Source organism: Salmo salar, chromosome ssa01 (genome assembly GCF_905237065.1).
Source record: "Salmo salar chromosome ssa01, Ssal_v3.1, whole genome shotgun sequence".
NCBI classification, from domain to species: Eukaryota; Metazoa; Chordata; class Actinopteri; order Salmoniformes; family Salmonidae; genus Salmo; species Salmo salar.
Window position 1 is genome coordinate 89,633,641 of NC_059442.1, and position 27,893 is coordinate 89,661,533.

The 27,893-nt window shown below is 43.2% G+C and overlaps 1 protein-coding gene across 1 annotated transcript in view; it reads right to left on the reverse strand.

The window, feature by feature from the left end:
• Positions 1–17,902: 17,902 nt before the first annotated feature.
• Positions 17,903–27,893, reverse strand: part of LOC106609741 (heparan sulfate glucosamine 3-O-sulfotransferase 6) — a 30,028-nt gene continuing 20,037 nt past the window's right edge. Inside the window, exon 2 of the mRNA XM_014208722.1 lies at positions 17,903–19,245. Within this exon, the coding sequence (XP_014064197.1) occupies positions 18,627–19,245 (619 nt within the window). The 3' untranslated portion in view covers positions 17,903–18,626. The remainder of the gene's footprint in view (positions 19,246–27,893) is intronic.

Below are 27,893 nucleotides of genomic sequence, written 5' to 3' on the forward strand. Positions count from 1 at the left end.
CCGACACGTGAAAAATATGTTGATGTACCCTTGAGCAAGGCTCTTAACTCTAATTTGCTCCAGGCCCCTTATTACAATGGCTGACCCCGTAAAACAGCTATCCGGTGTGTATGTGACAATAAAACATATGTATATATTTTTTTTTTGTGGGGGGTGGGGGGCTCTAGTGCATAATTCTGGTGGGGTGCATAATTCTGTATGGTCTATGCTGATATTCTTGTCTGATCTGCATTGAGAGAGCCTCGTGTTGCAAAGCTTTTTCAATTCTACATCATCTGCTTTTTTTATTGCAGGGCCAATATGATGACTGTTCCTGGCACACACCTTCCTGTATTGTTCTTCTCCACCTCCCCCCTGTCTTGGCAATAATAAAAAAAATAGATCAATATTTATCAACAGCATCTGAGGATTTCTCACCTGTCATTGGGAGGTTTTATGACTTGTGGTTGAGGATGATTAAATTCCCTCTGCTATTGACGATTTACTGACCTGGTCCTAGACATGGACAATAGGTCTACGGCAGTAGCCTGTTACTTCCAGACCCTCTTGAGTCATGACCTTTAATGAACTGTCATGATGTAAACCAGCCCCTTTCCACATGTAGACTTTAGGCTACCTCAGTAGTAAATACACTAGTACACTGTACTCAGTAATAGCTCAACATTACATTACACTGTCATAGAGGAGGCCAATGAAGACCTATCCAAAGCATATTTTTTACAAGGTAAATATACTGTATCTTAATCACTGACCTGTCTTTTGCTTGTAAAGACAAAGAGGTGTGATTTACAAGCACTCAAATCTGTATGGACTATGGGCAAACAAAATATGTAAAGGCTATGCCTCTCCACCTTTGATTCACTCAGTTTGAGATTTTACTCTAACTTTTATGCCGTAGATCTATCCACCCTAATATTTTGGCTAGACTTAACCTTTACCTTTCAGATACAACAACGTTCAATACACCTTCCAAAGAACAGTCAAGTCAGGCAGCTGTGCAAACACATAAAACCGGCAGGAACAATGACGAACAGCCAATGATGCACAGGTGCATTCTACAAGTAGAATATCAAAGCCTTATTTGGCATGGCCTGTCTGTTCTGTTCCGTAGCGTTGACGTTCTAGATGTTTCCATTACAAAGAGGGGATAGCCGCAGTGCCTCAGGCTACGGTATTGTCCCTATTCTGAGACCTAAAATGATCCAACCTGCCTGTCAGTCGTTGGCGTGTGTATTTGATGAGACAGCTATGACAGCTCCACCCTTCACCAGATGCTGGGAGCTGCTTTGATACACTAAGCCGGAGCTGGAACACGATACAGTGTGTTACACAGCTGAATGGTTATCAAAAGGTGGAACTGGAAACCGCATTCAGGTTATCGCTGTGTGTTGTGTTTTTGGATCAGATCCTGACTGGTGTTGGTTTTCATAGGTTGAACTATGTTTTGTGTTTCTAGCAGCCTTACACTGAATGTTATAAATGGTAAATATAGTTATTCTTTGACAACTTTAAAGTAATGATCAACGTTAAAATTCCATACAAAGGTGTGTAGGCTGACATTCGAGAGTAAAGCACGGATTTGTCATTTAGGTAGGCCTATTCAATTATCACATTACAAATTCAAATTTCATCAGGCATTTCCTAACAGGGTTTGTGATTCCATTGATCGCACCAAAAATGTATCATGTGAAATCTACTTTTTTGATTGCATGGTTTATTCATAATGAATACAGTATGCTAATTTACTTGGATTTGATATTCAACATAATGGAAAATCAATGTTTACTCGACCCATGTATACTAGCCCCTACAATTGATCATTTGTGTTAATTTAGAAATCGCATTTTTCACCTATTGGATGTTTTGGAATGCCACTTGTGACATTTGCTTTCATTACTCATTCTGAGTGGAGCAGGAAAGGCACAAGTTTCCAAACAGAGTCACTGATGGGCTGCTCTGATTGGCCGGCCCTTCGTCCGAGGGTCGGCTTCCATGAGTCCACACCAGGGAGGGCCGAGGGGTCTGCTGACCCCTGACCCTTGACCCTCCTGAACTATTAATCAAACCAGTTTATGTATTTCAGTTGTCTAGAGGGCAGCCATGTTACACCTGACTCGCCCAAAGCCAGGTCCATGTTGTCACTGGGACTGTAACACTCTCTATGGTAACACTATTATCAGAGTTGTTCTCACCCGACCCTCAAGTGAAAGGATTTTACGGTAAGTATAATCTGATACTGTATTATATCACTTGATTTTTGAATAATTGTTTAAGGCAGTTTTTATCTTGTTATATGAGTAATACCGTTATCTGTCACTCCGTATTCCCAAACAGAGGAGAGAGAAACAAAGTTGTTTTACACTTATGTGCCATTTGGAAACTGGAGGGAGAGCAGGACTTCTTAACATTCTCAGGTGTTGGGTTACAGGTGGAACAAAGAGTTAGAATCCACATACCAACAATGGAACTATTGTCAAGAGTCAAATCAGTTGTGCAAAATGCTAATACAGTGATGCTGAAGAGATCAAATCGAAGCAATCATAATAGTTTTTTTATATGAGAAAAACATACATTTGCCGAATGCATAGCCTAATGAACGAATGATGACAAAACGTAACAACCAGAAAATATAGCATTTTACAAGCATTGGCCAAGGAGCATGGTGGTGCATGTATGGGTGTGTGTTTCCAAAGTGGATCAAGTTTAAAGTACTGTAGAGGTAGGCTACTATGTGTGCACTTCTCTCGAATATTCCTACCACCTGTCCCAACTGCTGTTCTTTAGGCCTAGTCCAGCTGGGAGCTTTAGTAGAACAATGCTCTCTGTCTGTTGTCCATCAGGTCCAATAGACCTGGTATTACTCTGGCTGAGGTCTGAAATAGTCTTAATAAGGTGCTGATGAAAACCAGTGTGGAGAGAGAGAGCAGTTACATTACACTGCATGATGTCAGCAGTCAGCACATCAATGCTGAGACTTTAGCAGGTCTAATTATAGGTTTCAGTGTGTGTGTGTGTTTGTGTGTATGTGTATGTGCGCGCGAGCAGATGAGCGTGTGTGCTTGTGACCATGTGAGCGTGTGTGTTAGCAAGCATGCCTGTGTGTGCTTGCTTGCATGATGCATTGTATTATACCTGTATAAACGGCATCAACTTTACTCAATTCTCACTTTTTATCCACTCAAAATAAAACTCCAGCTTGAAATGCAGTGACTGTCTGTTAGTATGACATTGCCCAGAGAGCTTTCTTTCCATTTGTCATCTTTACTGTGGAAAGACCAGTGCAGTATTTCAGGAACATCAAAGGTCTAGCCTGTTTCTATCTGAGATGCATTCAGAATCCGAACAAAGAATGTGTAGGTTTGTTCTTCACAGATCGGCTTTGACAGACAGAAACATCTCTCTCCGAGTTTGACCCCACAGTTTTTCATTTTCTCAATAAAACAAGCCTTTGAAGTTCCAAATATGAGGGAACACACATTTGTTCAATTATATTTGGGAGAACATATGAAACAGAAGCTTTCATTTCTCTCTGCTGCTTGTGTTCTGCTGAACAATGAGTCCATTTAGTTCTGGAACACAAGAAGGAGGGAATGAAATGGGGCAAGGTGAGTTAGTGTATTTACAATAATGTCATTCAATAACAGGATGTGGAATTATTACACTGTTTATGAGCAGATTTGATATGGTAGCTTAAGTATGTAACATGTTTGAAAATATTATTTTTTAACATTAATCACCAATTATATTTGTGTTTTCAGTGCATTAAGTTGCATAAGAAAAATGGTGCTTAGCTATAGAGCCACTAAGCTGAGGCAAGCATAGATGCAAGTGAGGTGGTACCTGGACCAAAACACCGTGTTGATGCTGACAAAGGGTTAAATACATAATGCTATGACGATCCCTTAACCTATCGATATTCAGTATTTCTAGCATAATCCGTCATTCACTTGAGCAACGCTATGGAGGGTTTTTCTCAGCATTTACTGTAGATCTCCTCTGCCTGTCACCCCCAGTAGCTCCTCAGGGAGTTGGTTAGGGGAGTCATTGAGTTTCACTGTAGCTCATGTTGATGTATCACACCAGCCCAAACATCATTCATCTCCTGCCCCGAGGACATCACCTCAGGTTATCCATCCAGGTGGCTCATTAAAGGTGGACCGTATCAGTGTCTGTTAAAATTGAAATAATATCGAGAGGGCATCTGTGAGTCTCTTATTGGTGAGGTTGTGAAAATGATGTTAAAATATGGAAACCTGTAGTAGCATCAACATGTCCATCCTCCAAGAACTAAATGTCTTACTAATTTTCCCTTTTCAATGACACATTGGCTTCTTTCAAATCAAACTCTGCTATTAGAAGGAAAGGGTCGGTCTCAACTGTCTCTTCCAGTTCATCTGCTGGACGGTATGCTGGGACTGGTCGTTATGCCCCATATGGTAGCGATCACATTCTGTTATAGGCAACCCTTCATGAAGCATTAATACCAATGTGGCTTGGGTTTTAATAAAAAAGCATGGAACAAATTATGGACTTATCCCGTCATGTAGCGCAGAAGTGTGGCCAAAAGCCATTCCAGGGATTGGAGAGATGACAGAGTGCAGGAATTTGACTGGTGAGGCTTCCAGTAATTACCGACCAGGCCCTTGGGATTGATACAGTGGTTACGGAGGAGAACACACAGCAAGCCTACAGACATCACAGACACAGACCCTAGGCAGGCTCTTCAGAATATAGATAGTGTAAGAGCTAAGCGGTGCCAGAGAAACCGTCTTAGTGGGTGGGCAGCGAAGCCTTACCCCTGCCCCTAGAGGGAGTGACATCTCTGTCTTTCATTCAGCCCCTACCCACACACAACCCCTACTCACTGTGCCAGTGAAAATGAGGCTCTTAGTGGGTGGGCAGAGAAGCCTTACCCCTGCCCCTACAGGGAGTGACATCTCTGTCGTTAAATCAGCATCCATTCTGTGAGGTGACAGGTTAGACCTATAGCATGGTAGGGAGGGGCCCTGGCTCCACTCTCCCTCATAGATTGTCTGTGTCACGTTATAATAAGTTCCTAAATGTAGTCTATGTCTCGCTGAGTGTCACATTATATTTGGTCTCCAAATTGGGCTTAATGCCACCCTGGCTGAATGGCCAGTCTCTTTCTGCTTTAGACAACTTTTAGTTTCCTTTCCAAATAAGGCAAACATATGTTGCTCATGTTATTGTCATGTTATTAGATGTCATGTTATGAAATGTAATAACTCCTCACCAGGCTTGTAATTACATTAAAATCTATTGTAGTGAAGGTCCACAGTAGAGAATCTATTGTGAGTCATGTACTGTGATTGTTGACTTCCATCATATGCATTGTAGTGACTGTATTCAGCAATCCTGATGAGCTATCCCCATTACTCAGATGTGGCTACTGTTCAGTCTGGTTTAGCTTGAGTAAGTGGAAGTGCAATGCTCTTATTAACAGCACGCTGTCTGTCTCATTGATTTCCATTAGTCTGAACACACCAATACGTCAGCTTGATCAACTCAGGCAAGATGAAACTGAGCAAGTAGCAGTTAGAAATGCATTGGAATGTCATCCTGTGTGAAGATACATTTACATTGTTAAAAGACACATTAAGTTAAACACACACACACACCAACCCTTCTCCTTATCCCCTTATCATCTGGAGCACATCAATATCATATTACCTGTTCTTTTAGTTGTGTATTGATCACAGCAGGCATGGTTATGTGTGGAACGACGTGCTCTAATACCGAAGCCTGACTGTCACTGTGTCAGATAATGGTCTGGACACTGCACAGCATTATGGTCATCAGGCCGTCCTGACTAGCTGCTGATCGATCCCTGGGAGTGAGAAAGGTCATCAGGCCGTCCTGACTAGCTGCTGATCGATCCCTGGGAGTGTGAAAGGTCATCAGGCCGTCCTGACTAGCTGCTGATCGATCCCTGGGAGTGTGAAAGGTCATCAGGCCGTCCTGACTAGCTGCTGATCGATCCCTGGGAGTGTGAAAGGTCATCAGGCCGTCCTGACTAGCTGCTGATCGATCCCTGGGAGTGAGAAAGGTCATCAGGCCGTCCTGACTAGCTGCTGATCGATCCCTGGGAGTGAGAAAGGTCATCAGGCCGTCCTGACTAGCTGCTGATCGATCCCTGGGAGTGAGAAAGGTCATCAGGCCGTCCTGACTAGCTGCTGATCGATCCCTGGGAGTGAGAAAGGTCATCAGGCCGTCCTGACTAGCTGCTGATCGATCCCTGGGAGTGTGAAAGGTCATCAGGCCGTCCTGACTAGCTGCTGATCGATCCCTGGGAGTGTGAAAGGTCATCAGGCCGTCCTGACTAGCTGCTGATCGATCCCTGGGAGTGTGAAAGGTCATCAGGCCGTCCTGACTAGCTGCTGATCGATCCCTGGGAGTGTGAAAGGTCTCTGATTGCAGTGTGTCTCGTCTCCATGGTATAGATGGTTACCTGTTGTCTCTGGAGGAGTTCTTTCTGTTTAACCCGTTGGTACTAGAGTTATTTCCATGTAAAAGGACCCACGAGCACCAACATGTGAAGGTCATAGGAGCATGTCAAATTGGGCGTCAAATGAAAGCTAAGAGTCTATATGTTTGAGAAATGAAGGCATATATATATATATATATATATATATATATATATATATATATATATATATATATATATATTTTAAGCCTTTTCCATCCTACAAATTAGGCATGAGCAAAGGCTTTGATTTCTGGTCAAGCAGATGGAAAAGGGGTCTTAGACAACATCTAGCAGAAAAAGTCTTACAAGGTACTAGAAATACATCAAAGCACATTAATGTTGAAGTAAAGACCCCTGCCAACTGATATCAACACTTAGATGTAGTTTTGAAGCCTTCTGTAAGTTTAATAAACATTGCCTAGTGCTTTGAAATGACCAAATCGGTAACGGAATTTCTGAAAAATCTAATTGGCTACAATGGGAAATCATAGTAGTCACACACCACAGTTGGGTTCACAAGTTTGGACAGTACAGTTCAATATAATTCAGTACACAGTAGAGCACACTAGAGTTGAGTACACTATAATGTATTGTGTTGTAGTGATCTGTGCTCTACTATATGCTACTGTACTGAACTATACTCTACTATGCTGTACTGTACTATCCTCTATTGTACTGTACTATACTCTACTGTACTATACTGAGCTCTACTGTACTGTACTATATTCTACTGTACTATACTGAGCTGTACTATACTCTACTGTACTATACTCAACTGTACTGTACTATACTCTGCTGTACTATACTGAGCTCTACTGTACTGTACTATATTCTACTGTACTATACTGAACTGTACTATACTCTACTGTACTATACTGAGCTCTACTGTGCTGTACTGTACTCTACTGTGCTGCACTGTACTGTACTATACTCTATTGTGCTGTACTGTACTATACTCTACTGTACTATACTGAGCTCTACTGTACTGTACTATATTCTACTGTACTATACTGAGCTCTACTGTACTATACTCTACTGTACTATACTGAGCTCTACTGTACTATACTCTACTGTACTATACTGAGCTGTACTGTACTATACTCTACTGTACTATACTGAACTGTACTGGACTATATTCTACCGTACTATACTGAGCTGTACTGTACTATACTGTACTCTACTGTGCTGTACTGTACTATACTCTATTGTGCTGTACTGTACTGTACTATCCTCTATTGTACTGTACTATACTCTACTGTACTATACTGAGCTGTACTATACTCTACTGTACTATACTGAGCTGTAATGTACTATACTCTACTGTACTGTACTCTACTATACTATACTGAGCTCTACTGTACTGTACTATACTCTACTGTACTATACTGAGCTGTACTACTTACTCTACTGTACTATACTCAACTGTACTGTACTATACTCTGCTGTACTATACTGAGCTCTACTGTACTGTACTATATTCTACTGTACTATACTGAACTGTACTATACTCTACTGTACTATACTGAGCTCTACTGTGCTGTACTGTACTCTACTGTGCTGCACTGTACTGTACTATACTCTATTGTGCTGTACTGTACTATACTCTACTGTACTATACTGAGCTCTACTGTACTGTACTATACTCTGCTGTACTATACTGAGCTCTACTGTACTGTACTATACTCTACTGTACTATACTGAGTTCTACTGTACTGTACTATACTCTACTGTACTATACTGAGCTGTACTGTACTATACTCTACTGCACTATACTAAGCTCTACTGTACTATACTGAACAGTACTGTACTATACTCTACTGTATTATACTGAGCTCTACTGTACTGTTCTATACTCTACTGTACTATACTGACCTCTACTGTACTATACTGAGCTCTACTGTGCTGTACTTTGATGTCCAAACTTGTGAAACATCGGTATCTATGATTGGTTCAGATTGGGTCTGGTCCTGACCAACCAAATTTGGTCTTGTTTGGGGGCAGAGCTTATTAAAATAATAGCCAGTGTGTAGAATAATAACCAAATATGCAAAGGAGGATATTGCATATTTTTACCTTTGTGTACCTATTTAGGATACATCCCCATGAAAAGAATGACATTTACAGTATATCTATAATTATGTATTTATGTATAGTACAGATCAGGAACCCATGATAATATTCTGTTACCGCAATACCGTTACCGGTTGTAATTCCACTTCACTTACTGTAGTTCAATAACCCCCCAAAAAATGTCAAAGTCAACGTGTCATGTCATAGCTGACACCCATTCTTTTTGCAGACATCTTTGAATCTCGGAGCAGATATATAACAGATATAAACAGCCTCTCAGAGAATATTAAATAATGAGAGTTTGGGAGGTGATCTCTGCTATATTTCAGGCCCTGGGGGCTAGATGTGAGATATTTTTCTTGACCTAGAGATGTGGGAATAAACCGAAGTCTAGTCTCCCACCAGTTCACAGGAAGTGGACATTGTCTCAGATTTGGTCACTAATCACTGGAGAAAATACTTATTCAATGTAAGCAGAGTGTCAGCATTTTGTATGGGTCACTGGTGATGTGAGGATGAATCTTTAATACCTCAAAATACATGATCAAATAACACACAAGGGAAGTCGTTTTGAATGAATAATCTAGTCAATTGAAATTGCTCATGTTTATATAACCGGCACTAGAAGTGACTGTTTTTTGAATTACTTGAAACAAGCCCCTGTGTCAGGTCCCCTGTGTCAGTCCCCTGTGTCAGTCCCCTGTGTCAGGTCCCCTGTGTCAAGTCCCCTGTGTCAGTCCCCTGTGTCAGGTCCCCTGTGTCAGTCCCCTGTGTCAGGTCCCCTGTGTCAGTCCCCTGTGTCAGCCCCCTGTGTCAGGTCCCCTGTGTCAGTCCCCTGTGTCAGTCCCCTGTGTCAGGTCCCCTGTGCCAGTCCCCTGTGTCAGGTCCCCTGTGTCAGTCCCCTGTGTCAGTCCCCTGTGCCATGTCCCCTGTGTCAGTCCCCTGTGTCAGGTCCACAGTGTCAGGTCCTCTGTGTTTGGCTTCATCCACTGGCTGACATAGGTTCCCTCTCTCCTTTTCTCCTCTCCTCCTCTCTCCTTTCCTCCTCTCTCCTCTCCTCTTCTCTCCTTTCCTCCTCTCTCCATTCCTTCTCTCTCCTTTTATCCTCTCTCCTCTCTGAGATGGAAAAGAATAGGCTGGAAGCTGATCAGGCACCATGTCTCCTCCTCAGAGAGAAATAGTCCTCATCTCATCCAGACCATAGAACGTCAGTCTGAGACATCCATCCACCAGACCAGAGGAGACATGGCTTTCCATCCACCAGACCAGAGGAGACATGGCCTTCCATCCACCAGACCAGAGGAGACATGGCCTTCCATCCACCAGACCAGAGGAGACATGGCCTTCCATCCACCAGACCAGAGGAGACATGGCCTTCCATCCACCAGACCAGAGGAGACATGGCCTTCCATCCACCAGACCAGAGGAGATCTGACTCCAATACACACTGGACATCTGTTAAGTGGCATGGCATCTAATTGATCTTTTGGAGGGTGACCGGTTTTGAAAGGGGTGAGGGCTAGGGGGGTGCGGGTGTTGCTTGTCCCCTCTTGAGGATTGTGGGGGATTTGCAGTGAGTAAGTGATCAGAGTACAGGACAGGTGGTGAACGTAGGCTTTGGAAACAGCTGTATAATCACAGGCTGAACACAGAGACAGAGGATAGTAATAATAGGTACTATAAGGAAGTGAAGCCACTCAACCGTGCTATTGAACAGGTCTTGTCCTTCTACCTTACACACACACACACACACACACACACACACACACACACACACACACACACACACACACACACACACACACACACACACACACACACACACACACACACACACACACACACACAGTGGCCATTCACCACTCCCATGAATACAGCTGCTTGACCTCCACTTAAAGGGTCAACAATTGCTTTTATCTGAGGTGATCTGAGGGGTGACTTCCAGGCTTATTCCCTGCATGCATGAGCCTTATTCATTGATATTTTCCACTGACTATGGCTACACAGTGCTCAGGCCTTCACAGGAACCTCCAGGGAGATGTATGGGGTGAGATGTCTGAGAAGAGGTTTCAGGACCCGCTCTACAGACCTTGTTTTGAGCCCGCCTGGGTGTTTGCAAATCATTATGGTCGAGCCTCAATGCAATGCATCCAGTCAGCTGGTGAAAAGATAGCTATCCACTTTGAGGGCTCTAGTACTGAAATATAAAGGATCTAGTACTGAAATATAAAGGCTCTAGTACTGAACTATAAAGGCTCTCGTACTGAAACATAAAGGCTCTAGTACTGAAACATGAAGGCTCTAGTACTGAAACATAAAAGCTCTAGTACTTAAATATAAAGGCTCTCGTACTGAAATATAAAGGCTCTAGTAGTATTGAAATATAAAGGCTGTAGTAGTATTGAAATATAAAGGCTCTAGTAGTATTGAAATATAAAGGCTCTAGTAGTATTGAAATATAAAGGCTCTAGTACTGAAATATAAAGGCTCTAGTAGTATTGAAATATAAAGGCTCTAGTAGTATTGAAATATAAAGGCTCTAGTAGTATTGAAATATAAAGGCTCTAGTACAGAAATACAATGGTTCTAATATTGAAATATAAAGGGAACTTTTAGCTCGGGGAACTCTCAAAGACATTCCCTTCCCTCTCTCTCCTCTCCTCTTCAATGAATGGAATCCTCTGACTTTCAACATGCTATACTCAAAGAGCAATAAGACACTATTGTTGCTGTTCTCTGTGGCGGTTTTCTTGTTCTCCACTTGTATAGTCCCCCTCTTCTCCCCCCAGTTCTACATTGTTGAACCTTGGCCTGTCCATTCTAATCACCAGTCTCTCTTCTTTAGTACAACCAATGATTAGATCTTAAAACACACCTTTTTAGGTTTGCTTTTCCTTAGGGTGCTTTTTAGTCTTACAGTTTTTATTGTTATACTTTTGGTTTTTATTCTCTTATGTTTGTTGTGTAGTACATATAAATGTTTTTATTCTGTTTTTTTTCCTGTAAAGCACATTGCGTTGCATTCTATGTCTGAAATGTGCTGCATAAATAAAGCTTGATTTGATTTGATTTGATGATTGAAAATGTGATTATCAGGGCAATTTTATGATGTATCAGCTTCCTTAAATCCAGTATATCCATATTGTTACGAGGCACCTAGATAATAGAAATGAAGGGACAAATGGCAATAAAATGAACAAATAGTGTAGTCAGTAGTTTCTAGCCTGGTGTTCATATAGTATAGTCAGTAGTTTCAGGCCCAGTGTTCATATAGTGTAGTCAGTAGTTTCTAGCCTGGTGTTCATATAGTGTAGTCAGTAGTTTCTAGCCTGATTCTAGCCTGGTGCTTATATAGTGTAGTCAATAGTTTCTAGCCTCATGTTTACATAGTGTAGTCAGTTGTTTCTAGCCTGGTGCTTATATAGTGAGTAGTTTATAGTCTGATTCTAGCATGGTGTTCATATAGTATAGTCAGTAGTTTCTAGCATGATGTTCATATAGTGTAGTCAGTAGTTTCTAACATGGTGTTCATATAGTGTAGTCAGTAGTTCTAGCCTGGTGTTCATATAGTGTAGTCAGTAGTTTCTAGCCTGGCGCCGGAGAAGAAGACAGATGTTTTACATGGCCCCAACAGATTGTGTTTTTTTGTTCATATATTTGCGTTGTTTGTAACTTATTTTATGTGTTGCCACTACCGTCTCTTATGACAGAAAATAACTTCTGGACATCAGGACTGCAATGACTCACCACGGACTGGCAGAATCCTTTTTTTCCTTTAACGAGTCTGATGAGCCCGATGCGAACGATATACTGCTTTCTCAGGAACAGGCCCAGATCCCCGTGATTGTGTGATGAGGAGGTGGAGAAAAAGGGGCCAGAGGGCGGGCTGCCTTCTGAGAATTCGTAGGCGATCTAATAAACCCCCACTTCCTTCCATTCTGCTGGCAAACGTGCAATCTTTGGAGAATAAAATAGATGACCTACCCGGAAGATTAAACTACCAACGGGACATTCAAAACTGTAATATCTTATGCTTCACGGAGTTGTGGCTGGACGACGACACTATCAACATACAGCTGGCTGGTTATACGCTGCACCGGCAGGATAGAACAGCAGAGTCTGATAAGACAAGGGACGGCAGACTATGTATTTTTGTGGCTCAGTTGGTAGAGCATGGTGTTTGCATGGTGTTTGCAACGCCAGGGTTGTGGGTTCGATTCCCACGGGGGACCAGTACGGAGAAAAAAAATGTATGAAAAGTATGCATTCACTACTGTAAGTCGCTCTGGATAAGAGCGTCTGCTAAATGACTAAAATGTAAATGTAAATAACAGCTGGTGCACGATATCTAAGGAAGTCTCAAGCCATTGCTCGCCTGAGGTAGAGTATCTCATGATAAGCTGTAGACCACACTATCTACCTAGAAAGATTTAATCTGCATTTTTCGTAGCTGTTTACATACCACTACAGTCAGAGGCTGGCACAAAGACAACATTGAATGAGCTGTGTTCCGCCATAAGCAAACAAGAAAACCCTCACCCAGAGGCAGCGCTCCTAGTTAATGCAGGGAAACTTAAATCCGTTTTACCAAATTTCTATCAGCATGTTAAATGTGCAACCAGAGGAAAAAAAACTCTGGACCACCTTTACTTACTCCACACACAAAGATGCATACAAAGCTCTCCCTTGCTGTCCTCCTGATTCCAGCTTACAAGTAAAAATGAAAGCAGGAAGCACCAGTGATTAGATCAATAAAAAAGTGGTCAGATGAAGCAGATGCTAAACTACAGGACTGTTTTGCTAGCACAGACTGGAATATGTTCCGGGATTCCTCCGATGGCATTGAGGAGTACACCAAATCAGTCATTGGCTTCCTCAATAAGTGCATCGTTGACGTCGTCCCCACAGTGACTTTACGTACATACCGCAACAAGAAGCCATGGATTACAGGCAACATCCGTACTGAGCTAAAGGCTAGAGCTGCCGCTTTCAAGTAGCGGGACTCTAACCCGGAAGCTTGTAAGAAATCCCACTATGCCCTCTGACGAACCATAAAACAGGCAAAGCATCAATACAGGACTAAGATCGAATCGTACTACACCAGCTCCGATGCTCATCGGATGTGGCAGGGCTTGCAAACCATTACAGACTACAAAGGGAAGCACAGCCGAAAGCTGCCCAGTGACACGAGCCTATAGCAAATAACACTGAAACATGCATGAGAGCACCAGCTGTTCCAGAAAGACTGTGTGATCACGCTCTCCACAGCCGATGTGAGTAAGATCTTTAAACAGGTCAACATTCACAAGGCCGCAGGGCCAGACGGATTACCAGGACATGTGCTGCGAGCATGTGCTGACCAACTGGCAAGGGTCTTCACTGACATTTTCAACCACTCCCTGTCCGAGTCTGTAATACTAACATGTTTTAAACAGACCACCATAGTGCCTGTACCCAAGAACACTAAGGTAACCTGCCTAAATGACTACTGACCTGTAGCACTCACATCTGTAGCCATGAAGTGCTTTGAAAGGCTGGTCATGGCTCACATCAACACCATTATGCCAGAAACCTAGACCCACTCCAATTTGCATACCGCCCCAACAGATCCACAGATGATGCAATCTCTATTGCACTCCACACTCCCCTTTCCCACCTGGGCAAAAGGAACACCTATTTGAGAATGCTATTCAATGACTACAGCTCAGCGTTCAACATCATAGTGCCCTCAAAGCTCATCAATAAGCTAAGGACCATAGGACTAAACACCTCCCTCTGCAACTGGATCCTGATCTTCCTGACGGGCTGCCCCCAGGTGGTGAGGGTAGGTAACAACACATCCTCCACGCTGATCCTCAACACAGGGGCCCCTCAGGGGTGCGTGCTCAGTTCCCTCCTGTACTCCCTGTTCACTCATGACTGCACGGCCAGGCACGACTCCAACACCATCATTAAGTTTGCCGATGACACAACAGTGGTAGGCCTGATCACCGGCAACGACGAGATAGCCTATAGGGAGGAGGTCAGAGACCTGGACGTGTGGTGCCAGGACAACAACCTCTCCTTCATCATGATCAAGACAAAGGAGATGATTGTGGACTACAGGATAAAGAGGACAGAGCACGCCCCCATTCTCATCAACGGGGCTGCAGTGGAGCAGGTTGAGAGCTTGAAGTTCCTTGGTGTCCACATCACTAACAAAATAACATGGTCCAAGCACACCAAGACAGTTGTGAGGGCACGACTAAACCTATTACCCCTCAGGAGACTGAAGGAGATTTGGCATGGGTCCTCAGATCCTCAAAAGGTTCTACAGCTGCACCATCGAGAGCATCCTGACTGGTTGCATCACTGCCTGGTATGGCAACTGTTTGGCCTCCAACCGCAAGGCACTACAGAGGGTAATGCGAACGACCCAGTACATCACTGGGGCCATGCTTTCTGCCATCCAGGACCTCTATACCTGGCGGTGTCAGAGGAAGGCCCTAAAAATTGTCAAAGACTCCAGCCACCCTAGTCATAGACTGTACCGGAGAGCCAAGTTCTGCTGCTCTTTAATTACTTGTTACTTTTATTTCTTATTCTTATCCGTATTTTTAAACTGCGTTGTTGGTTAGAGGCTCGTAAGTTAATATTTCACTGTAAGGTCTACACCTGTTGTATTCGGCGCATGTGACTAATAAAATTTGATTTGATTTGATATAGTGTAGTCAGTAGTTTCTAGCCTGGTTCTAGCATGGTGTTCATATAGTGTAGTCAGTAGTTTCTAGCCTTCTGTTCATTGTGGACATACTGGATGTGAGTTGTGTAAATTCCACGTCTATATATCTATACTGTTTATTGTGGCAGCACCATTTCACTGTGTCAAATTCCTGTACATGAAAATGTATTTGGCAAAGGAAGGGGATTCTGATTCTGATTAAATAAGAACTTTGTCGTCTACATACTGTAAATGAGACACCAAATTAATGAGGTACAAACCAAAAACAGTAAGTACAGTGCCAGTCAAAAGTTTGGACACATCTACTCATTCAAGAGTTTTTCTTTATTTTAACTTTTTTCTACATTGTAGAATAATAGTGAAGACATCAAAACTATGATCATGTAGTAACCAAAAAAGTGTTAAACAAAACAAAATATATTTTAGATTTGAGATTCTTCTAAGTAACCACCCTTTTCCTTGATAACAGCTTTGTATACTCTTGGCATTCTCTGAACCGTCTTCACCTGGAATGCATTTCCAACAGTCTTGGAGTTCACACAAATGCTGAGCACTTGTTGACTGCTTTTCCTTCACTTTGTGGCCCAACTCATCCCAAACCATCGCAATTGGGTTGAGGTCAGGTGATTGTGGACGCCAGGTCATTTGATGCAGCACTCCATCACCCTCCTTGGTCAAATAGCCCTTACACAGCCTGGAGGTGTGTTGGGTCATTGTCCTGTTGGTGTATCGCTGCAGATTGCTGTGGTAGCCCTGCTGGTTAAGTGTGCCTTGAATTCTAAATAAATCACAGACGGTGTCACCAACAAAGCATCCCCACACCATCACACCTCCATGCTTCACGGTGGGAACCACACATGTGGTGATCATCTGTTCACCTACTCTGCGTCTCACAAAGACATGTCGGTTGGAACCAAAAATCTCAAATTGGGACTCATCAGACCAAAGGACAGATTCCCACCAGTCTAATGTCCATTGCTTGTGTTTCTTGGCCCAAGCAATATTTTCTTCTTATTGGTGTCCTTTGGTAGTGGTTTCATTGCAGAAATTCGACCATAAAGGCCTGATTCACACAGTCACTTCTGAACAGTTGATGTTGAGATGTGTCTGTTACCTTAACTCTGTGAAACATTTATTTGGGCTGCAATTTCTGAGACTGGTAACTCTAATGAACTTATGCTCTGCAGCAGAGGTAGCTTTTGGTCTTCCTTTCCTGTGGCGGTCCTCATGAGAGCCAGTTTCATCATAGCACTTGATGGTTTTTGTGACTGCACTTGAAGAAACTTTAAAAGTTCTTGAAATTTTCCATATTGACTGACCTTGATGTTGTAACCGTTAAAGTAATGATGGACTGTCATTTCTCTTTGCTTATTTGAGCTGTTCTTGCCATAATATGGACTTGGTATTTTACCAAATAGGTCTATCTTCTGTATACCACCCCTTCCTTGTCACAACACAACTGATTGGCTCAAAGAAGGAAAGAAATTCCACAAATGAACTTTTAACAAGGCACACCTGTTAATTGAAATGCATTCGAGGTGACTACCTGGTGAAGCTGGTTGAGAGAATGCCAAGGATGTGCAAAGTTATCATCAAGGCAAAGGGTGGCTACTTTGAATAATCTCAAATTTAAAATGTATTTTGATTTGTTTAACAGCTTTTTGTTTACTACATGATACCATATGTGTTATTTCATAGTTTTGATGTCTTCACTATTATTCTACAATGTAGAAAATAGTAAAATAAAGAAAAACCCTTGAATGAGTAGGTGTGTCCAAACTTTTGACTGGTACTATATATTAGTCTGAAGGCCAGTAAAGATAAGGGTCCACGGACCAATATCACAGACCAATATGAATATCCTCATGCATATATATGATAAATCACACGTTAAGTAATATTTTACAAATGTGTGATAGAGACCTGGGGCCGACCCTGGTCTAAATCACCGTGACACAGGGACATGGTAGGTATAAGCACATATCCCAGAGCCTATAAACTAAACAGGCAGCTATTGATTCTGCTCAGCCATCTTCCTTCACCCCGGGTCCCGGAGGTTAAGATTGCAATATTAATGGATTCTCTAGAATAGGGAGTATATTTGTGTCCCAAATGGCACTTTATCCCCTATATAGTGCACTACTTTTGACAATAGCTCTGGTCAAAAGTAGTGCACTATATAGGAAATAGGGTGCCATTTGGGAAGGACCCAGGGAGTGTGTCTGGGCCTGGGCGGCTCCACTGGCCAACGCCGCAGCACTGGAGTGGTCAGCAGTTTATGATGGTGAGGCAGGTCAATGGGGAATCAGGGGTCAAAAATGGCCATCCCAAAGGTCTCCAATGACCCCGGCCAATTGATTGCTTACACATCAGAAAGCTTCCTCTCTGCATTAACTTCACATTTAGCCCTGGACACTACAGGGCCAAATGACCCACACCACCCTCTCTACCTCCCCTCTCTCTACACATCCTCTGAAAGAATGTGGTCTGACGTGACTGAACAGTAGATCATATGGTGTGGATATTTCATAGAAATGTATTTTATACTGAAATGTTGACTTATTTGAAATACAGAAGTAGAAGATATAACATTGTAATTTGATAAATGATGCTTTCCAGAAATGTACAGTCAGAGCGGTACAGTTTATTAGTTTGGTTTGAAACAAAAACACAATGCAGAAAACCACAGATACACATATAGGATATATCACAATTCTCAATAGCATAACTCTTGCAACATAAATAATAGCAATTTTACAGCACATAGAGTAAACCAATAATATATATTTTTCCCTCAAAAAAGCACATTGTCCAGCATTTATCCCAGCATTTATCCCAGCATTTATCCCAGCAATAGTCTTCTGTTAAAAAGAATGTCACCTAAACATTGTTGGGGTTGCATTTTAAAACTGGAAAATGGGACAACAGTAAATAATTTGTGATTACTAAAATTATTCAAGAAATGCACTTGGCTTATTGTAGTCTAGCTTATTTAAATAGTATTAGCATATTCGGGATTCATTTCTCAGATAAAAAGATTTGTCAGGCTCATGGAGCAGTTTTGTCAGAATATAAAAATGGTATTACATTGTATGGACACAACAATCATACAAGAAAAATCACATCTGTTATTCAAGGAGTTTTAATCCCTTTCTTTAAAACCAAAAGATACTATCAGTCTCTCCCATGGTTTGGTTACATTGGCAGCACAACTCTAGCCTGTTCCCGCCAGTCCCAGCCGAAGTCACGAAGACCTGTCATCTGGTAAAACATCAGGTTGAGTGGCCAGTACAGGGCCTGTCGATCCTCTGGAGACCCATGTCTATTCTCTATCCCATCCCATTTCCATCAGTCCCAGCCAAAGTCATGGCCTGTCATTTGGTAAAACTTCATATTAAATGGCCTATAGAACTCCCTGAGCCTGAGCAGCACCTCTGGAGAGATCTCTGGATGAGGCCTTCCCTTAGACTTCCCCAGACAGCGTGGCCTGCTGCTCCCCTCAGGCTTCTTCAGGCAGGGGAAACCCTTGGTCTGATTGAAGTAGAAGTGTTTGTCTGTGACCAACCTCTTCAGCCCCAGGAAGTCCTGCACCCTGCCCATCTCCCCGGCCGGGTCCGTCACCAGCCGCTCCCCGCTGACGAAGAGGAACTTCGAGAGGGGGAAGTAGCGCAGCCAGTTCTCCAGGTGCTTGGCGTAGATCCCGATGCGCACGGCACTCCAGGAGGTGTCGATGAGGCCCGTGGTTGAGTTCCGGAAGGTCAGGCTCTGGAAGGACGGAAGGCCGGGTTGTTTCGACAGTGTCTGGGTGTAGTCGGACACAGCCCGGGTCACAGGATCTCGGACCACCACAATCAGCTTGGTGTGATGACTCAGGGCGAAAAGACGGCGAGGAGCCTCCTTGGTGACGAAGTAGCTAGGTGTCTTCTCCATAGTGATCTGGCTTTCCAATGTCCGAGGCATCAGGTTTCTGAGAGGAGAGGAGAAGACAGGAGAGGAGAGGAGAAGAGAGGAGAGGAAAGATTTGATTAGTGGTTCCCAAATATTTGGCAAACGGACCCACCAAAAGCTTCTGGAAATTTCTTGTGACCCATGAAGTAAACAGAAATCTTGTTTCTATGTACCCAGTCTCAATCCTAACCTCCTGCATGTGATGCAACAGACTTGAAGACCTTTGAAACCTGGCTTGTGTCATAAACATGACCAGATCTGCGTCCCAATCTATATTACAAATTGTGACAACATATTAATATTCCTTGTGTTATTGGAGTGTTCTGATCGTCTCTTTGATGCTCTGCAACCTTGAGAGCTTCTGATTTAGCTTTGTAAGTAGTTGGTTAGGTCTGTGATTACATCAATATAAACACCTACATTAGACGCTGGCCTCGCTGAAATGCATGTCAGATGGAAAGGAAGTTAATGAGTGGGTGCTTAAGGCAAACCACAAGGCCATAATGACCAGTGAAAAGTAATTTCCTCAGGACTTCCTCCTCCTTCACAAGGCTGTTGGAGGCTGGGCTGAGAGCTGGGCTGAGTGCTCTCTCCCCCAGGCTGCCTGGACACATATACTACACCATGTACTGTGTATTGTATACCACTGAAGCTGCAAGAAACTCCCCAACAGACTAGCAACAGTCTGATTCTGCTTTAGCCAACAAAGGAGAAATAGACTGACACCAAGGTTGGCAGTAAAGGCTCTGATTGTGAGATGAAGGACAGCTATTAGTCTCCAAAAATGTGTCCTTTCACAGCTGGAACCATATGATGGAACACTATCTAAAGTGGATTACCAGAAGTTTCATTTTAAAATACAAAACAGGAATCCTTCCAACTTTCCTCAAAAAAAGATCCCTTCATTTAATTTAAAATGAGGGGATTCAAATCTCACGGCGGGTTTATGTTTTAGAAATCCAAGCATGGAGGAATGTTCCAAGTCTTCAGAAAATCCCTCATTTAATTTCCACGGATGGTTCCCCCCTGTTGCGTAGCTATGTGGTAGAGACTGAGGGTGGGTCTCAAATGGCACCCTATTTGCTATGCAGTGCATTTGGGCTATGTTCAAAATGAATGCAATATATAGGGAATAGGGTGCCATTTGAGACACGTCCTGAAGGCTGCCGTTGACGTGGTTGTTCTCTGGTCTCTAACTGCAGGGCTCTGGCCTGAGCTGTGTGGGGAACAAACTCCTCTCTGATCCAAATCTGATGTCCCCCACCACAAATGTGCCATGGGGCTAATACTGAAAACACGACATATGTTTTTACAACAGATCACCTCTTTTTTCCCTACTACAGCCTCGATATGAGGGGATACGAGGATCAGGCATATAGAGAACACATATACTACAGTAATACACCATGCAAAAAGAAGATTATGAATGTATTAGGTTTTTGGTATTCATCTCAATGTGATCTTCTGGTTCCATAAAGACATTAAAGAAATAAAAACAAACAATAATGTAGAAAACATTTATTTGGCTCACCCAACTAGGCCTGTAGCATGTTGATATTAATATTACAACATAAGAGGTCATCAAGTGACACAGAAAACATCAAAGAACAACATCTCCACTTGGATCCAGCTTTTCTACGCATTCATCTCCAGGGGCCTCTCTCTCCTGTCTTCCTCTTTGTTCTGAACGACTCCCACAGTGGCCGATCAGTTACATAGGACAGCATTGTGCCACGTTTCTATACTTTATATAAAGGATATAAAGGAAGTGACACTTTTCTTTACAACTACTACTACAACCCACTACAACTAAATAATTCTATTTATTTCATTTTATGATTTTGCTCTTTGTTCTTTTTACAGTGATCATTTTGGCCTGCCATATAGAGGTGCCAGTCTGTTTGTGCAGTGTGTACTCAGCAGTAAGTGGATGTTTAATTCTGGCCAATCAGGCTAATGGGATCCATGCTGGACCTGTCCCAACTTCCATTGACATCATATTTACATTCTGGAACACAGGCCTGTAATCACAGAACTCTGTAGGACTCTCTGGCTATAACACAAACCCTAAAAGGAGGCCACACACTAGAGAGAGAGAGGGAGGGAGGGAGGGAGGGAGAGAGAAAGAGAGAGAGAGAGGGGAAAGAAAACACATTAACCTGGTCAGCCTTATCTCGCAAGATTAAAGCGAGACTATGTACTAGAGTGTATACCACTTCAACTGTTGTGTTTGTTCTTTATCAGATGCTGTTGGTCTTTGTATGGTTTCCAAGGGTAGCCAGGTTAGCGGAGGCTAGCTAAGCGACTTGCTGTTGGTTTTGATCACACCTTAGCCTAGCGGTAGCGCTGTTAGCATCTGGAGCAGGAATGTCGGTGTATGTTTATCTCCTTAGACCTGCTGCTATCAGCAGCCTGCAGTACTCACTGTATGGGTGGCCCTCAGCTCTATTAGGCCCTATTTTAAAAGACCTCAGGTTAATAGGCTACTGTTTACGACCGTATTGTAGTGACTGAACTACTACCTGTGTGTCAATGTCATCTCAAAAACAAGGTGAAAAGATGACGAGCTACACACTAATTCTGGAAACATCATATTTACTTAATTGTTTTTTGTTCTAAGTAGGTGACCCCTCATGAAAAAAAGACTACTGAATTACTACACAAAACCTATTCGTGCAGTAGTGATTATGTAGAGACTTGTAGGGATTGTGTAGTGAATGTGTTGTATATGCACTACTCAAGTAGAGTTTTGTAGTGTTCAGTAGGAAAAACAGTAGTGTTTACAGTAGTAATCAGGTAGAGATTTTTACTACTTGATGTTGGTAATAAATAAGTAGTCACAACACTACCGCCAGACTACACCGTCTTTTCACGACCACAGAAGAAGACAAAACAGGAAGTAGTTGGTTGTTGTTAGCGATCTACTGTTTTTGAAAATTCAGAATGTAATCATCTTCCATCCTTTGTCATCCTGTCTTTCATAGCCCTTATGCTGGCACCATCTGTAAGCTTAACTTTCCTTTATGTTTTATGAATACTTTCATGTCGTTGTTTAGCCATTTATATAACCACATCAAAAAGATTGCTAGTCAAAATTGTCTTGTGTTTACTAGCCATATTGAAATGTAGCTATGTAGCCTCTGTTTTCGCCATGCGAGCTAATAGGTATGTGTGTTTGTATCAGTGGAGGCTCCTCAGGGGAGGAAGGGGAGGACCATTATCCTCAGTGAATTTCAGAAACATGTAAATAGTGAAACGTTTAAAACGTTTTTAGATAAAACTCTACTAAATATGTTCACGTCACCAAATAGTTGATTTCAAACACAATGTTTTGCAATGAAGGTCTACAGTAGCCTCAAAATCACTCTGTAGGGTAGCACCATGGTGTAGCCGGATGACGGCTAGTTTCCGTCCTCCTTTGGGTACAATGACTTACGTAGGAGGCTTATGGTTCTCACCCCCTTCCATAGACTTACACAGTAATTATGACAACTTCCGGAGGACATCCTCCAACCTATCAGAGCTCTTGCAGCATGAACTGACATGCTGTCCACCCAATCAGAGGATCAGAGAATAAATATAGTACTTCAGCAAGCTAGCACTGCAGTGCAGTGAAAGACAATAGTTGAACAGTTTTTAACAAATTACTTTTCTTCAAAAATTAAGGAGAAGCGACCGAGAGAGAGATATTTAGTATTTTTTTCACTTAGCAAATGCAGCTAGCTAGTTTAGCCTACTCAAACAACCAGCTCAAACAGAGAGAGATACTGTGTTAGCTAACTGGCTATGGCTATCCAACACTGGAACTTTTGGTTTTATAAATGTATTGCCACCGGCACCCGCCAGTGTAACTGTTAAACTCCTTGGTGACTATACAATGTACTGCATGATTGTAGCGGATTTACTCATGCGTTAGTTCTAGTAGCTATGTTGACTGACATTATACAGTGGTGTAAAAAGTACCCAATTGTCATGCTTGAGTAAAAGTAAAGATACCTTAATAGAAAATGACTCAAGTAAAAGTGAAAGTCACCCAGTAAAAAATACTACCTGAGTAAAAGTCTAAAAGTATTTGGCTTTACATATACTTAAGTATCAAAAGTAAATGTAATTGCTAAAATATACTTAAGTATTGAAAGTAAAAATAAAATTATAAATCATTTCAAATTCCTTATATTAAGCAAATCAGACTGCACCATTTTCTTGTTTTTTTATTTATGTATAGCCAGGGGCACACTCCAACACTCAGACATAATTTACAAATGAAGCATTTGTGTTTAGTGAGTCTGCCAGATCAGAGGCAATAGCAATGACCTTTTCCTGTCCTGCTAAGCATTCAAAATGTGACATGTACTTTGGGTGTCAGGGAAAATGTATGGAGTAAAAAGTACATGATTTTCCTCAGGAATGTAGTGAAGTAAAAGTAAAAGTTGTCAAAAATATAAATAGTAATGTAAAGTACAGATACCCCAAAAACTACTTAAGTAGTACTTTCAAGTATTTTTACTTAAGTACTTTACACCACTGACGTTATAATATGGTGACAACAATGTAGGTAGCGGTTATGATATGAGGATTTGGCTTGGAAAGGTTTTTTCGCCTGGTCACAGACAGCTGACATGTTGTGCACTGAAGTCCACAAGTGAAGAGATAAGGTGAGAGGAGGATAGCACGTAGATGCGAGAATAAATTATACAACGATCAAAGGGATGCTGTATGTACAGTTGAAGTCGGAAGTTTACATACACTTAGGTTAGAGTCATTAAAACTTGTTTTCAACCACTCCACAAATGTCTTGTTAATAAATTATAGTTTTGGCAAGTCGGTTAGGACATCTTCTTTGTGTATGAAACAAGTAATTTTTCCAACAATTGTTTACAGACAGATTATTTCACTTATAATTCACTGAATCACAATTCCAGTGGGTCAGAAGTACACTAAGTTGACTGTGCCTTTAAACAGATTGGAAAATTCCAGAAAATGATGTCATGGCTTTAGAAGCTTCTAATAGGCTAATTGACATCATTTGAGTCAATTTGAGGTGTACCTGTGGATGTATTTCAAGGCCTAGCTTCAAACTCAGTGACTCTTTGCTTGACATCAGGGGAAAATCAAAAGAAATCCGCCAAAAATTGTAAACCTCTACAAGTCTGGTTCATCCTTGGGAGCAATTTCCAAATGCCAGAAAGTACCACGTTCATCTGTACAAACAATAGTATGCAAGTATAAACACCATGGGACCACGCAGCCGTCATACCTGTCAAATCCTGACCATAGTAAGATGTTATTTTCTATGGTAGAGTAGGTCAGGGCGTGACAGGGGGGTGTTTTGTGTTTTTCTATATCTATGTTTAGTTCTAGTTTTCTATTTCTATGTTGGGTTTTTTGGGGATGATTTCCAATTAGAGGCAGCTGGTCCTCGTTGTCTCTAATTGGAGATCATACTTAAGTAGTGATTTTTCCACCTGTGTTTGTGGATAGTTATTTTCTGTTTAGTTATCTGTTACCTGACAGAACTATTGGCTGTTTGTTATTTTGTCTTTAGTATTCTGAGTTAAAATAAATATTCACTATGAGCACTCAACACACTGTGCCTTGGTCCCCTCTCTACGACAGCCGTTACAATACCGCTCAGGAAAGAGATGCGTTCTGTCTCCTAGAGATTAACGTACTTTGGTGCGAAAAGTGCAACTCAATCCCAGAACAACAGCAAAGGACCTTGTGAAGATGCTGGAGGAAACAGGTACAAAAGTATCTATATCCACAGTAAAACGAGTCCTATATCGACATAACCTCAGCAAGGAAGAAGCCACTGCTCCAAAACCGCCATAAAAAAGCTAGACTACGGTTTGCAACTGCACATGGGGACAAAGATCTTACTTTTTGGAGAAATGTCCTCTGGTCTGATGAAACAAAAATAGAACTGTTTGGCCATAACGACCATCATTATGTTTGGAGGAAAAGGGGGACGCTTGCAAGCCGAAGAACACCATCCCAACCGTGAAGCACAGGGGTGGCAGCATCATGTTAATAACATCTTTCTATGGTCAGGACGTGACAGTACCCCCCCAACCAAAGGTGCGGACTCCGAAAGCACCTAAACAAAAACAACAACAACCCCCCCCCCCCCCCAAAAAGGGAGAATAACTCATGTCTATGGCGGCTCTGGTGCAGTGCGCATAACCTTCTCATCCCGCGGATCCTCCAGCAGAGGAGGCGGCTCCGGTTCGGGGCGTAACCCCCGCTCCGTCCGCTGATCCCTCTGTTTTTGTGCCACCGGACCGTGGATCGTCGTCGGAGAAACCCGACCGTAGATCATCGCCGGAGGCTCTGTACTGCAGACCGCCGCTGGAGGTTCTAGACTGCAGGCCACCGCTGGAGGTTCCGGACTGCAGGCCACCACTGGAGGTTCCGGACTGCGGACCGCCGCTGGAGGTTCCGGACTGCGGACCGTCTCAGGAGGTTCCGGACTGTGGGCCGTCTCAGGAGGTTCTGGACTGCGGGCCGTCTCAGGAGGTTCCGGACTGCGGGCCGTCTCAGGAGGTTCCCGGACTGGGGACCGTCGCTGCAGGCTCCATGCCATGGATCATCACTGCAGGCTCCGCGCCATGGATCACCACTGGAGGCTTTGTGCCATAGATCATCACTGGAGGCTCCGGGTCATGGATTATCACTGGAGGCTTCATGCCATGGATCATCCCTACAGGCTCCGGGCCATGGATCATTCCTACAGGCTTCTTGCCATGGATTATCACTGGAGGATCCGGGCCATGGATTATCACTGGAGGCTTCGTGCCATGGATCATCACTACAGGCTCCGGGCCATGGATCATAACTGGAGGCTTCGTGCCATGGATCATCACTGGAGGCGTCGGACCATGGATCATCACTGGAGGCTTCTTATGTGGAGCCGGAACAGGTCTCACCGGACTAGGGGACGTTGTCGGAAGCTCTGGACTGGGAACTGTCGCCGGAAGCTCTGGACTGGGAAGGCGCACTGGAGGCCTGATGCGTGGGGCTGGCACAGGTGGCGCCAGACTGGTAACACGCACCTCAGGGCGAGTGCGAGGAGCAGGAACAGGACACACCGGACTGGGCAGGCGTACTAGAGACCTGATGCGTGGGGCTGGCACAGGTGGCGCCAGACTGGTAACACGCATCTCAGGGCAAGTGCGAGGAGCAGGCACAGGGCGTACCAGGCTGGATAGACTCACTGGAGGCCTGGTACGTGGGGCAGGCACACAGCACACTGGGCTGTGAATACGCACTGGCGACACAGTGCGCATCACCGCATAACACGGTGCTTGCTCATTCACTCGCTCCCCACTGTAAGCGCGAAGAGTTGGCTCAGGTCTCCAACCTGACTCTGCCAATCTCCCCGTGTGCCCGCTGCCTCTCATGCTTCCCTTGTTGCCGTGCTCTCGCTGCCTCCACCTGTTCCCATGGGAGGCGCTTTTCTTCTGCCCCTAATTCCTCCAAAGCCCTGGATATACTCCTCCTTATCTCCTCAATAGTGACGAAGAGGTGAACCAAACACTAACTCAAAGACAATCTCCCACAAACCCAGGTGGGAAAAACACCTACTTAAGTATGATCTCCAATTAGAGACAACGATGACCAGCTGCCTCTAATTGGAGATCATCCCAAACAAAACCCAACATAGAAATACAAAACTAGAACATGACAACATAGAAAAACTAAACTAGAAAAACCCCCTGTCACGCCCTGACCTACTCTACCATAGAAAATAACATATTTCTATGGTCAGGACGTGACACTAATGCAGTACGCCACAGGATGTTTTTGTGCTGGTCAAGGGCAGTCAGGTCTGGAGTGAACCAAGGGCTATATCTGTTCTTAGTTCTACATTTTTTGAATGGGGCATGCTTATTTAAGATGGTGAGGAAAGCACTTTTAAAGAACAACCAGGCATCCTCTACTGCCGGAATGAGGTCAATATCCTTCCAGGATACACGGGCTACGTCGATTAGAAAGGCTTGCTCGCTGAAGTGTTTTAGAGAGCGTTTGACAGTGATGAGGGGTGGTCGTTTGACCGCAGACCCATTACGGACGCAGGCAATGAGGCAGTGATCACTGAGATCCTGGTTGAAGACAGCAGAGGTGTATTTAGAGGACAGGTTGATCAGGATGATATCTATGAGGGTGCCCATGTTTATGGATTTAGGGTTGTACCTGGTAGGTTCCATGATAATTTGTGTGAGATTGAGGGCATCTAGCTTAGATTGTAGGACGGCCGGGGTGTTAAGCATATCCCAGGTTAGGTCACCTAACAGTACAAACTCTGAAGATAAATGGGGGACAATTAATTCACATATGGTGTCCAGGGCACAGCTGGGGGCTGAGGGGGGGTCTATAACAAGCTGCAACAGTGAGATATTTCTGGAAAGGGGGATTTTTAAAAGTAGAAGCTCGAACTGTTTGGGCACAGACCTGGATAGCATGACAGACCTCTGCAGGCTATCTCTACAGTAGATTGAAACTCCACTCCCTTTGGCAGTTCTATCTTGGTGGAAAATGTTGTAGTTGGGGATGGAAATTTCAGAATTTTTGGTGGCCTTCCTAAGCCAAGATTCAGACACGGCTAGGACATCAGGGTTGGTGGAGTGTGCTAAAAGCAGTGAAAAAAACAAACTTAGGGAGGAGGCT